The sequence below is a fragment of the Nyctereutes procyonoides genome, unplaced genomic scaffold (assembly GCF_905146905.1).
Source record: "Nyctereutes procyonoides isolate TBG_1078 unplaced genomic scaffold, NYPRO_anot_genome, whole genome shotgun sequence".
Classification (NCBI taxonomy): Eukaryota; Metazoa; Chordata; class Mammalia; order Carnivora; family Canidae; genus Nyctereutes; species Nyctereutes procyonoides.
The window spans coordinates 7,754,050-7,768,099 of NW_026575135.1; the positions used below are offsets into that span (position 1 = coordinate 7,754,050).

Consider the following 14,050-nt stretch of genomic DNA (forward strand, 5'->3'; position numbering starts at 1 on the left):
CTTTCTTATCTACTCTGTCTTACAGCATTTGAAGTTATAGCTTGTGACCTGTGGAACTGGTTTCCTCTGGCAAGGCTGCCCAATCCATAAAGAAAGGTCACGTCTACCAATGTGGCTTCATTCACAGGAACCTGTCAGGCCAGGGGCTTACACAATAAAGGCTTGGCTCCTGTGAGACTTTCTTTTTTCATGTGCTTTGGGAGTTGTCTTTTTCACTTATTAATCATTGCCATGTTGCTATGAAACTCTATTTTTTTTAAAGATTTTATTTATTTATTTACTTACTTATTGGGGAGAGAGAGAGAAGTTGAGTGGGAGGAGGAGCAGAAGGAGAGAATCTCTAGCAGCCTCCCTACCAAGTGTGGAGCCTGATGTGGGGCTTGATCTCACAACCCTGAAATCATAACCTGAGTGGAAATCAAGAGTCGGATGCTCAACTGACTGACCTACCCAGGCACCCGTCCTGTGAAACTCTTAGAAGCAAATCTTTTTCAGTTCTTCTAAGAGCACTTCTCAATTCTCTGCTGAGGTATTCCTCCCAGCTCAGAATTTGAAACTGATACTTATTTGTATAAATGAGGCCCAAAGCCAAGCTGCAGTTTTAGGTTAATAAACTAGGGAAGTTTGCAGTGATTGGATTTAAGATGGATCCTCTGATTGAGCATCTTTTAATTTTATCAGGATTGAGTTTACATAAATATAAAAGTGCTGCTACCATTAATTTTAAAATTAAAGTACTGCTGAAATCATCCTAATATATAACTTGATTAAAACATAGTATTTTGGGGCAGCATCTGGGTGGCATAGTTGGTTAAGCATCCGACTCTTGGTTTTGGCTCAGGTCATGATCTCAAGGTCCTGGGACCTAGCCCCTTATTGGGCTCTGTGCTCAGCATGGAGTCTGCCTAAAAGACTCTCTCTCTCCCTCTCCCTCTGCCCACCCTCCCCCCACACAAGTGCTCTCTCCCTCTTTCAAATAAATAAATTTTATTTAAGGTAGTATTTTCTCTTTTTTTTAATTGAAGTTTAATTTGCCAACATATAGTATAACACCCAGGCCTCATCCCATCAAGTGCCCTCCTCAGTGCCCACCACCCAGTTATCCCATCCCCCTGCCCACGTCCCTTTCCACTACCCTTTTCTTAAAAAATATTTTATTTTTAAAGTAATCCCTATACCCAACATGGGCCTCTGAATCACAATCCCAAAATCAAGAATTGCATGCTCTATAGATGGTAGTATTTTCATGTAGAGTGTAAGTTGATTTTTCTTTCTTTCCCCCCTGCAGTAAAACAGATCATCAGTAACATTTCAATATTTAATGAAACCTGCTTGAGATGGAGAAGTACAAAGACAGCTGATATAGAGGAGATGTATTCAGTAAGTTACTAAGTTATTCTATGTATAGATGTTGTCTAGTGTGGGAGGTTTAAAAATACATCAGCAAACCTAAACATCTACTTACATAGCTGTTATTATCAATGGCAGATTGATAGCAAGAATTGCAAGACAAAGCAAGAGAATGGACACTCGTCCTACATATTTGAAGAAAGACCTTGGGGATGGCTGAGTAAGCTGTGAGAGTTTCTTTGTGCACATGGCCTATGCAGAGTTGATGCTCACACAGTATCCATGGGAGGAACCCATGGCTTTTGCCTGTGTGTGTCTCCTCACACCAGTGTCTCTGACCAGGGTCTGGACATGTTGTCTAGAGAGTCAAGGAGAACTTTTGTAGCTATTGTGGTTCACCATGGGATGAGCTGGTACTAGAAAAAATTAAGTGGGCAGAAAAGTATGTCTATTGGCCCAGGTGCTGGGATGTTACAGGGAAGTGTTGGGAATGTCAGACAGGAGCAGCAGAGGAGAAAAGCCCTGCCGAAATTCTACCAGGCCAGCTCGGAGTGCCCTCATTCAGGTCCTGCTTTGGAGAAGCCTTAGTTCAGATTCTTCGTCTTCTCTCTAGGAAAATGTTCTGTGGCCTTGTGCTCTTGCAGCTTTGCCAAGAGACTTTGACATTGTTCATTGTACATGTGAGAACAAGAAGGAGAAAATTGTACTGGGGCCTCAGCCTTTTGGACATTTTGATTTAAAGACATTTTTTATTATACTGATAGATCGTAATGACAGTGTGGATGGTATTACAACTCTAATACTTGCTCACTGTTCTTTTTTCACTTTTCGAAGGAACTTGAGAGTTGAGAGCAAGTTTGCTCATGAGAAAGCTCCTTCCGAGCCAACCATTCACCTAGTAAACTTTCCTGTGTTTCAGTTCCACATTCAAGGCCAGAGATGGTATCAGAAGGAATTTGCCCAGGAAATGACCTTTAATATCACTGCCAGCAGCCAGGCTCCTGAGATGTGCTTGGACCTATGTCCGGGCACCAACTACAGTGTCAGCATCCAGGCTTTGTCTTCCGAACGTCCTGTGGTCCTCTTTCTGACAACCCAGATTTCAGGTAAATCTTGAATGGCAGCATTTGTATGAACAAAGTCACCATAGAGCCATAGACAGGCCCGGATCAAGAGGAACAGGATTGCTTCCTATGGTTATAGAGCGGACTTTAAGAGCAAGAGAAGAAGGTCATGGAACCAGGGAAGGACCCTAAAGGTGCTGTAGTTATGACTGGCATGTTTTCCTTTCTAAAAAGATAGTTTTTTTGTTTTTGCCTTTTTTTTTTTAAGATTTTATTTATGAGAGACACACAGAGAGAGGCAGAGACATATGTAGAGAGAGAAACAGGCTTCCCGTGGCAAGCCCAATGTGGGACTCAGTCCCAGGACCCTGGGATCATGACCTGAGCCAAAGGCAGATGCTCAACCACTGAGCCGCCACCCAGGTGCCCCCCGCTAAAAAGATAGTTGAGACAAAATATTAACACGAATTAAATCTGGCAAGCATGTACAGGAGCGCTGGTTACAGTCCTTTGGGATCTTTGAAATATTTCATACCTGAAAGGAATTTTTCCACATTACTGTTTGTCAGTCATGTGTCATTGCCATTTTGTCACAGGGGCCTCAAGAGTCGGCTATTCTCAGGGAAGAGTGATTGGCAGTCGTGCTTCGGTCCCCCAGTGAATTCATCCTCCACTCATTTTCTGTCTCTCCTCACATCTGGGATATTCCCCCCACCCTGACCCTCCCCCCACACTCTGAGCTAATACTCTAAGTATTAGCTTCTTGTTTCTCACCTCACGGAACAATTAGAAGTAATGGGGGGGGGGGATTTGCCTCTCCCACGTCTCCCAAGGCTACCTACACACAGGGCTGCGTCTTCTGTCTTCGCTCCTGTCCCCACTTCTAAGGTGACCACCACCCTCAGGGGCATTGGATCCCATCCTTTCCTCCCTATTCATCGTGCCCCCCACCCAATGGAGAAAGGGTCCCAACACTGCATGAGCATGTTGTAGTCTCCTTTTTTAAAATGAAAACAAAGAAACCAGAAACTTCCTTTGACCCCACATTCCCTCCAGCTACTTCCATGGCATCCCTTTTACAGTAAAACTTCTTAAAAGAAGCGTCTGTTATGTAGGCTCCACATGCCAACTTCCTGCTTCCTCTTTCACTGGTTCCAATCCGGAGGCAGTTGTCCTGTCCACACTGCTCTCCTGAAAGTGTCTCAGTGTATCTGATTTTTCCCCCCACATCATCTGACACCCCCTCCTTCACCAGACACTTTTTCTCTTGGCTTTTGGGCCTCCTGCCTTGCTACTCCTTCTCAGGCCTCTTTGCTGGCTCCATCCACTTTTAGTAATGCCCTCTCTGCCTGATTCTGTTCCTTTTTCGTTATGTACCCCTTCCTCCTGTACCAGTCTCGTGGCTGTAAACATTGCCTGTCTGCTGAGGATTCCCAACGATGGATCCTGGTCCCAGACTCTCCCCTGAGTTCCACACTCATATATGCGGTCATCTTTTAAACATCTCGTAATCATCTCTTGACCACTCAATAGTCAAGTCCAAGAGGATTTTGATTTCTCAACTCTTCTCTCACCTCCAAAGCCATTTCCCACCCAGGCTTCTCTGCCCTGGTTATTGGCATTCCTCTTCACTAGTTGCCCAGGCCATTAAGAGTCTACCCCTCCCCACCGACTCCTAATCCATCAATAAGCCCCATTGGCTGCTTTCTAAAATGTATCCTGAACTCAGCTACTCCCCACCCTCACCTTCACCACAAAGCAGCCTTATCCAAGCCAGCCACCTCTGGCTTGGACTTCTACAGTAGCTTTCTTACTGGTCTTTCTGCTTTCACGAGTGCCTGTTGTTCTCCTGCCCCGCATCCCCACCTCTATATTACAATGAAGACCGTAACTTTAAAAAGATCACTCAGGACTCAGAGTGATTTTTTATTTTATTATTTTTTAAAAAGATTTATTTATTTATTTATCAGAGACACACACAGAAGCAGAGACACAGGCAGAGGAAGAAACAGGCTCCCAATGCAAGACTCGATCCCTGATCCCAGGATCAAGCCCTGAGCCGAAGGCAGACACTCAACCCCTGAGCCACCCAGGCGTCCCCTCAGAGTGATTTTTTAAAAATGCATTGGAGAACATGTCATCCCCAGCTGAAAACTGTCCAGTGAGTCTGCATTGGTCTTGGAATAGGATTCAGTTTCCTCACCCCCACCTTCCTCACTGACTTCATCTCTACTCTCCTCCTTTCTCGCTAAGCATCTGTCCTCTGTACCCTCCTTGCTGTTCCTCAGAGGGGTCAAACCTGTTTGCGCATCGATGCCTTTCCATCCACCCTTTACCTTTTCTGGGGAATATCGTGCACATGGCTTCTTAATAATCATCCAGGTCTCTGCTCAGATGTCATTACCTTGGAGGAGCTCTCCCTGCCAGTCCTTTCAAATAACCTCCATCTCCCACCACCACTCTCTATCCACTTACCCTGCCTGAATTTCATCACAAAACTTGTTTTTGTTTTGTTTTGTTTTTACTTTACTTGTTTATTTTCTTTCACCCCTGTGAAAATAGGAGGTCCTCAAAGGCAGAGATGTAAAGACAGTGCTGGCACGTAGCACAACAAACCCTGAATGGCCCCTGGGTGGTATTGGTATTGAGGGGATGCCTGGTTAGTTAAGGAAAGCTTTCAAACGAAAAAAATTCAACTTTCGGGCTGGAAAGAGAAGTAATGTTCGATTGGGTGTTCCTCCCTCTGCTGCGACTTATTCAGATGAAAAGCTGTTTAGTTTCCTGCCCTTTGGTCCTTGCTGTGTCTTGGATGGTCTGCATTGCTGATTCAAATTAGTATATCGTATTTCTTGAGTTGGGGAGGGGAATTTCTTCTTGAGACACGTATTTCTACCTTGTTTTGCAGGCTAAATGTAGCCTAGCAGCCCAAGAGCCGTGTGCTCGTGGTCACCAGGGGGCACTGTTGAGCCGTCTAAGTCCATTGAGACCCTTAGCTAAGCTCTTTGAGAGGATGGCTGCTTGTGTTCCAACTCAACCCCACTTTAAAGATTTTGAAATTTTAAAAAAGTGTGAAAATTCAAGTTGAAAGATCAAGCGGGCCTTCCAAAAGGGTAAAAACCAACCAACCAATCAACAAAACTACCCAAGCCCTCTCTTTCATTAAAAGGGGAGAAAAAGAGAGCCTTGAGTGTTGATAGAAGGAGGTATTCATTTGAGGAATATAAAAAATAGTGAAAGGGATTAAAGGGCAAAGGAGAGAAAATGAGTGGGAAATATCAGAGAGGGTGACAGCACATGAGAGACTCCTAACTCTGGGAAACGAACAAGGGGTGGTAGAAAGGGAGGTGGGTAGGGGGTTGGGGTGACTGGGTGACGGGCACTGACGGGGGGCGCTTTGCAGGATGAGCACTGGGTGATCTGCTATATGTTGGCAAATCGAACTCCAATAAAAAAAAAAAAAAGGAGGAGGCATGCCTGATTGCCTAAGAAATGGCTTTGTTTCAGTAAAATCATGAACTTTTGAATTTTACCAGAAATGTGAGGCAAGGGATTTGGGTCTGGAAAACACAGCAGCTGATTTCCCAGAAGAAATGTGAATGGAATTTCCCTCCCGAATGTCTTAGCATTAAACTAAAACTTACTGAGGGGAACAGGATGAAGGCAAGTGCTTTAAATATGTCGCTGACCTCAGAGGAGGACGCAAGTTCGAGGCATGTTGAAGGACAGAGGCAAGTGTTCCAGTGAGATGGGGAGCCGAGCAGCTCAGAGGCGAGGGGGAGGCCAGATCCTTCTTCCAGAATTTCTACCCCGGGCTGACAGGCTTCCTCAGGTAGGGCCCAGGGAGCTGACTTCTGACTTCTTCCAAAGAGGGCCACCACTTCTACGCCCTCGAGGGCAGAGGGAAGAGCAAACTTTCATCCTTGGTGTAGATCCAGGGTCAGAAGAGCTTTCACACGCGGGCTACGCCATTTCCTAGCCAAGGCAGGAAGCTGGTTGGCAAAATTGTCTTCCTACAGGGAGCAGGAGAGGACCAGGGAGGGGAAAGTGTGTGGGCGGGGAGGGGGGGGGCAGAGAGACAAAGCAAATGTGTGCAGAACTGTCAAGCTAAACTGCTTGTGTACACAACACAGTGATCATTTGTGGTTGGGTATTTATGATAGAGCCAAGAATGCTGGAGGGGAAGAGGGAAGAAAAAATATCAAGGAAACAAGGAAACCAGTCCTTCCCCACGTTTGCCTTCCACGCGGAGCCCTGACCACTCCCACCTCCCCATCTCTGCCCCCATTCTCCAGAAGGGAAGGAGAATGTACTTTTTCAGATGCTCAGGAGAGCAGTTGAAAACACACGTGTGTCCCGAGCGTTATCAGACGGGCCTCCTAGTGGAGATGGGCCCAGTCAGGGTGCCTGCGATTCCCCCCAGAACCGGGAGCCACAGCCTCCCCCTGAGGCCCCCCCCTTGCCGTTGGATGCCCCCCCCCCCCCCGGAAGGACCGTGCAGGCCCACATCTGTTGAGATCTTGTGCAGGAGGCTTCCCCTCTGGGGCTGGCGGCCCGCACACCATCCAAAGATCGTGCCCTCATGTGTCCTCCGAGACCCCGTCTCCTTAGGCTGGTCGCAGGGAGTCCCTGGCTCCCAGGGGCAGAAGCTGCGGTAGAGTTGGGACAGGGACTGACTTTCTCGTCCCAGCTGTTCCCTCTTCGTCGGGACTCTCTCAGTCTTTCCGGGTCACAGGTTTTTTGACCCCTGCATAGGCCAGCAGGGAGGCACACACGCCCTTCCAAGCCTCCATGGGCCACCTGGTGCTCTGATCCTCAGCGACCTCCCAACGGCTTTCTAGCAGCAAATCGAACCCCAAACCCCCAAGTGAATGGCTCTCGGGGATTGGATGGATCCCAGCTCCCCTCACCGAAAACAGCCACATCTGGGCCTGGGCCTCAGGAGACGAGATGATGCACCACAGGAGAAAATGGGCTGGATACGGTTGGTTTGCCAAAATATGAATGGGACCGTTTCTTTACATCATAGGCCTGAGAGCCAGATTTTCTGTGTGTGTTGGGAGTGGGAGGGGCATGACGTAATAACTTAACCCAGCAAATATTTATTGACTGGCTACGCACAAAGACCTGTGCTAAGTGCTGAAGAGGGGACTTAAAGATGAAAGGAACATTGCCCCTTCTCCTTGGGAAGGCCGAGTCCATAACTTTGGTGACAGGGGAGACGTGGCCAGCCTTGTGATAGCTGATGATGACCCCCCTTTATGGGGTCAGCTGCCATTTTTTTTCTACTGCTGTCAATTTCTACTGGCCATGCCTTCAGCGTGTGGCATGGTCCATCTGGGGCGGTGCCAGGGATTAGAAAAGAAACATCACAGTGTCTTTACGTGTATTTTTGTGTGGGGGTTAATTCCTTGCATTTAACTCGAAGTTGATAGTAAAATTGGGACTTCTGTTAGTTTTAGTGCAGATACAATTTTCTACTTTGGGTTCTCTTTTGTTCATTTTGGTACGTTTTAGGGGATTTTAACATGTTTTCATTTGTATTGCCTCCTTTCTCTTATTGATTTTAATAGTTTGCCTACACTAATGATATTAATCTTTGGCTGTACCTATTATAATCCCCCCAGGCTATTTACTGTTTAGTTTTCTTGCCGATATTCTTCTTACATTTAGACATTTTAAATTTTCATGTAATCAATTCTATTGATTGTTTTATAGTTTCTGCCTCTGGTCATGCTAAGAAAAGCCTTCCCCACCCTGAAATTAGATCAATTCTTATTCTTTCATATTTTCTAATGCTGCTGCTGCTGCTGCTTCTTCTATTTATTTATTTATTTATTTATTTATTTATTTATTTATGATAGTCACACAGAGAGAGAGAGAGAGAGAGGCAGAGACACAGGCAGAGGGAGAAGCAGGCTCCATGCACTGGGAGCCCAACGTGGGATTCGATCCCGGGTCTCCAGGATCTCGCCCTGGGCCAAAGGCAGGCGCCAAACCGCTGCGCCACCCAGGGAGCGCTTCTTCTTCTTTTTAATGTTAGCTCTGTGCCCAATGTGGGGCTTGAACTCAGGTCCCCCAAATCAAGAGTCACACACTCTACTGACTGAGTTAGCCATGTGCCCCTCTAATGCTTCCTCATAATTTTGCTTTTCACCTTTAAATTTAGACCCATTTGGAATTCATCTTGATGTATGGTATAAATTTACATGGTAATTTTTTCCCCCTACATGATAAGCCAGTTTCCCGCCACATTTGGAACGACTGTCCATGTCATATACTATCTTCTCATTTGTTTGTTTGGGTCTCTTTCTAGGCCCTCTAGCTTTTTCCATTGCTTTGCCTGTCCTGTGCTCGCACCTTACCGTTTCAATTATTGTAACTTTATACTATATATTTTTTTAACTTCATACTATATTATAATATTTTGTAGGGCATGTTCTTCTTCAGTGCTTTTCTCCTTACTCTGCAGGGTTTTCACACTTGGCAGCCCCTATATATTCCTTTGTCATTTGCTTCTAGTAGAGGAATGGTAATGAGAGTCTCCCTTCTGCATCTTCCCCAACTTCGAATATCCAGGGTTGAAGAGCTTCACTGTCCAGCTCAGACACAACTCATTTCTGGCCTTGGGTCTGATCTGGCTTAAATCAGTAATGAGGCTAATGGAAAGGAGAGCGCATCCGCCCGGGATACCATTTTGGGGAATGAGGAACACAACCTTGGAAAGAGATGGCTGGAAGTTAAAGTTATTTAACCTTGAAATGTGTTTAAGAACCAGCCTGCTGAAGTTCAGGCTTTTACATGAGAGAGAAAAAGGTGCCCTGTTTAAAATATAAGGTGGGGGGGAGGTCCGAAAGCAGAAAGCAGCCTGGAAGTCACATGTTGATGGCATCGGCTGGATGGCAGTGGCACATTTAGGACGGCAGGCATGACACTAGTCACAGGCCGGGGTGGCCTTCCTGCCCCCCCCCCCCCATGGGCCTGCCTTCTGCACGCTGAGCGAGCACTTCGTTCTGCTTATACCAAGGGCAATGAGAAGCGGGGTGGTTTTAAAAGGTTAGCCAAGAGATTAGAGGAACTAGAATTATTAATCTCGGAGAAGAGCAAAGAAAGGAAAAAATTAAAAAGAGCCCGAGGAGGGGTTCTCACACACACAGTGAACAGTGAATCTCCCTCTGGGCTGAAAACAGGAAGCGTGTGATAAAAACCACTCACTTTACTGCGACAGCAAAACATCACAAGTGAGAAGGCATTTCAGTGTTAGCACGGAGGGCTGGGGGCAGAAATTCTCCAACTAGAAGGGGCCTGTCCCCCTGGGGGACCTGGTAGGGGCTTTTCAAACCTCACCGCCCTGTCCCCCTCACTGCTGCAGGAACCCAGGGGCTTCCTCTTGGGAACCCACACCTCTTGGGAACAGCCTAGACCTCCAGCACCTCTTGTAAGATGTGGACTGCAAGCAGGGCCATTCCAGGCCACCTCTGGGGGTCCCTGGCAACCCCACAGGCCTATGGAGGCCAGAATTTATGTGACCCTATCTGGCTGACTTTGGAAGAAATTCTAGACTTGGTACCATTTGAGAAAGCTACTGGGAGTTGTCTCTCTTCCATCCGGTATTAGATGCCTGGGCTTCCAGTGGTCAGGGCCCCAAGCCCTCCGCTCAGCTTGGGGGCATTTGTGCAGTCCCCCTGGGCAGCGGTGCCTCTCTTGCTGGGGACTGACTCCATGTCACCGCCAGTTGGCTCCTGCGTGGACCCGTCTCCTGCTGCCTGCTGGATAATTCCACAAGCACGTCGAAACATAATCAGGCCTAGAAGTGAGCTGCTTCTGAACTTCTCCCCCAAACCTTGATGAATGATGTCACAACTGAGCCACCAACACCAAAGCCCAGATTCTTCCCCCTTCCTTGTCTGCCACCACATCCTGTTCTCTCTCCCCCCACGTGTCTCTCCCATCTGGCGACCTCTGCTCCATTCTTAATGCCATCACTTGCTTCAGACCTCAGGTACCTAGACTTTGGGCAACCTGTCCTCTTGTTCTTAGTCGGTCCTCCAACCAGCTGTCTGAATTGTATTTCTACAATACACGTCAGCTGAGAATCTGTAACTGACTTATTTCCAGGACCTCCGATCCGACCTGTACCCACACTTCCCAGTTTGGTGCGTGCCTCTCCCAGGCTGGGACTCCACCTTTCAGCCAGGTATGGCCGCAGTTCTGTCTCTGCTGGCCCTCCACCTCCTGGCCCTGTATACGTGTATCTCTGCATTCAATGGTCTCACCAGCCCCTGCCCTTGGTCAGGTGTTCTTCCTCTGCGCTCCCACGACACCCTGTGTTTAACTTGATCATAGCTCTAAGCGCCACGTGTTTATAAAACCGTCTCCACTATGAGACTTTGAACTCCTGGAAAGCAGAAACTGTGCCTTCCGTGGCTGCTTCTCCCAGCCTGCCATGGTACATGGTGTATAAAGGTGGCTAATAAATGTTGTTGCTTGGTGATGTATGATTAACATATTCGATAGAGCTTTTTCATTGAAGAATAATTGACATACAAATTGTATTAGTTTTAAGTATATGACATGATAATTTGATATTTATATACATTATGAAATGGGCACACGATAAGTCCAGTTACCATCTGTCACCATGCAGAGTTGTTAAAATACTATTGACTGTATTCTCTATGCTGTGCGTTATAGCTCCATGTCTTATTTATTTTGTAACGAGATTTAGCTCTTAATCCCTTTCTCTTGTTTTGCCTACCGCCCTTCCCTCTGACAAGCATCATATTCGATAGTGCTTTAAAAACTATCTAGGCAAAAAAAAAAAAAAAAAAAAAACCTATCTAGGCAAATAAATAAATAAATAAATAAACAAACAAACAAACTAGACCATTAGGGGTGGCTTAGTCGGTTAAGTGTCTGACTTTTGATTTCAGCTCATGTCGTGAGATTGAGCCCTGTGTCAGGCTCTGTACTGGGCCTGGAGCCTGCTTAAGATTTTCTCTTTCCTTCTCCCTCTGTCCCTCCTCCCACCAAACCCCCCCAAAAAAACTATCTAGGAAGGTATAGGTTTTTATTTATTATAATTTGGATTGGGAATTTCTACCCCAAGTCTATTTTCTTATTTTTCAAAAATTTAAAAAACATTTTTATTTATTTGAGAGAGAGAGAGAGAAGGAAGAGCACAAGCAGGGGGAGGGGCAGAGGGAGAGGGAGAAGTAGGCTCCCCACTGAGCAGGGAGCCTGAAGTGTGGAGCTCCATCCCAGGACTTATGGGATCATGTCCTGAGCCAAAGGCAGATGCTTAACCAACTAAGCCACCTAGGTGCCCCCCACAAGCTAAAGTACTGAGTGTTTCTTTTGGTCTCCTAGTCCTTAATTTTACTGTAGCAGATTTCAAGGCTAGGGTTGGGTCGGGGGGCATTCTTATTTATTTATTTATTTATTTATTTATTTATTTATTTATTTATAATTAATTTAAATTCAATGAACATATAGTATATTATTAGTTTCAGAGGTAGAACTCAGTGATTTATCAGTCTTATATAATACCCGAGGGGAGGGCATTCATATTATATTGTCTTTTTCTCTTCCTTTCTCCCTCTGTAGATCTCATTCACTTGATAGCAACATTGAAAAGATTATATGAGATGAGGCCCATGCAGGACACAGCTAGTGCATTTGGTTAGTGCCTGGTGCATCTACCCACCAACCAGAATGGCAGCCTGTGCATTCATACCATGAATGTAACTACCAGTTGCATTCATAAAAGTTGCACTAGAACACTTGGTGTCAACCAGTCACCTCCCAGTGGAGAGTCTATGTGGGAGATCTGGGTGCTGGGGAGAACAAAAGGAGGACAGAACAGTCTGCGATGGGAAAAGATCTAGAAGTCTGATATGCTGGTCTTCCCCACCAAATAGGAACCTGTCCAGCAAGTTAACTGTAAGGCTTGCTGTGTGTACCCTCTGTCAGCATAGGGGCATCCCTTACTGTTCTTACAAAAAGTTTATTGTGGTCCAATATATAACGTAAAATGTACATTTTAACCATTTCCTGGCACCAAATTTATTGGCATGAAGTCCATTCACAATGTTGTAAACCATCATCACTGTCTATTTCTGGAAACTTTTCATCACACCAAACAGAAACTCTGTTGATCATTAAGCAACTAACTCCCCCTTGCCTACCCACCCCTCAGTCCTGAGAAACCTCTAACCTACTTCGGTTTCCATGAATTTGTCTATTCTAGATATTGCATATCAGAGGGGTCATACAATGTTTGTCCTTCTAAGTCTGGCTTATTTCACTTAGCGTAATGTTTTCAAGATTCATCCATGTGGTAGCAGAGTCAGAAAATGCTCATCGCGTCTTACACGACCACTTCCTCTTGATGGCCCCATGAGGACCACTTTCATTGTGCTTCCATTGTTTCTAATCACACCCTTTTCCTCTTTTCAACCTGTTTTCAGAGCCTCCACTTCCGGAAGTAGACTTTGTCACGGTGCATGGAGGGCCTCTACCACGGCTGAGACTGAGGAAGGCCAAGGAGAAGAATGGACCTATCAGGTGGGTAGTGGCCCCTTTTCTGTGGCTGTCCAGTGGTCCTCATGGAGAGTTTTGGGAACTTTGGTTTGATTGAGGAGGGGAATTCTCCCTAGATGCTGCGCCTTTTTTTTTAAGATGTTATTTATTTATTTATTCATGAGAGACACAGAGGGTAGAGAGAGAGAGAGGCAAAGGGAGAAGCAGGCTCCATGCAGGGAGCCCGACGTGGGACTCAATCCCGGGTCTCCAAGATCATGCCCTGGGCTGAAGGCAGCGCTAAATCGCTGAGCCACCTGGGCTGCCCTCAGACTGGGCCTTTAATTCCAACCAGCATCCTTCCAAATGATAGAGAGACTTCTCAGGGGTAAAGACAAGCACTTAGGCAGCTTAGCTCAATAAATTAAATCCATTCCTTTGGTCACCAGACAAGCGTTGATTGCATGTGACTTGTCAAGTATCATCCTTTGCACTAACATCTTCATGTACATCTCTCAGTGATAGTGGATTGGAAACATCATTTCATTTACCAAAGGCAGAAGAATATCTTTTTCTTTCTTTAAGGATGGTCTTTGGGCGGCTATTCTTTCTTTAAGGATGGTCTTTCTTTAAGGATGGTCAAAAGGGCCATTTGGATAATTCTCTTAATTTGATCACATATTGAGCTATGGGCAAGATACTGTGTAGTTAATGACTGCTTCTGGGATTCCAGATAGTGTTAGGATGGAATTAATTCACCTGAGTTGAAGAACTACACTGTGTTCCCTTAAGCATTTTTATTTACAGGGTCATGCTTGGATTAGGAAAGCAGAATTACCCCCCTTTTTAGAAAGGAACGTGGAAGTTTCCCTGGAGAGATAAGCAACTTGCTCACAGGAATAAAGCAAGGACACAACAATAACCTTGCCTTCCTTGACCTTCATTGCCTTACGTCATTCTTGACCTGTCAGTCTAATGACCCTTCAGTACATTCAGGGTGAAAATAAATGTGAGATATTATAAAATTATAAAAAAGAAAGTCTGGCTATATTATCTGTGGGTCCCCACCCACCTGCCCTCCCCTTTAAAAAAATTTTTAAGTAGGCTCCATGCCTGTA

The 14,050-nt window shown here is 45.7% G+C and overlaps 1 protein-coding gene across 5 annotated transcripts in view; it reads left to right on the plus strand.

Moving 5' to 3' along the window:
* The window catches only part of SUSD1 (sushi domain containing 1), a 130,910-nt gene that overhangs the window by 96,983 nt on the left and 19,877 nt on the right, over positions 1–14,050 (plus strand). For all 5 annotated transcript variants that reach the window (XR_008661409.1, XM_055301940.1, XM_055301941.1 and 2 more), the window contains exons 11-13: positions 1,289–1,380; positions 2,270–2,456; positions 12,881–12,977. Coding sequence is in view for 4 of the 5 variants with exons in the window: in XM_055301940.1 (XP_055157915.1) it covers positions 1,289–1,380; positions 2,270–2,456; positions 12,881–12,977 (376 nt within the window). In the remaining variant the exon portion in view is untranslated. The remainder of the gene's footprint in view (positions 1–1,288; positions 1,381–2,269; positions 2,457–12,880; positions 12,978–14,050) is intronic.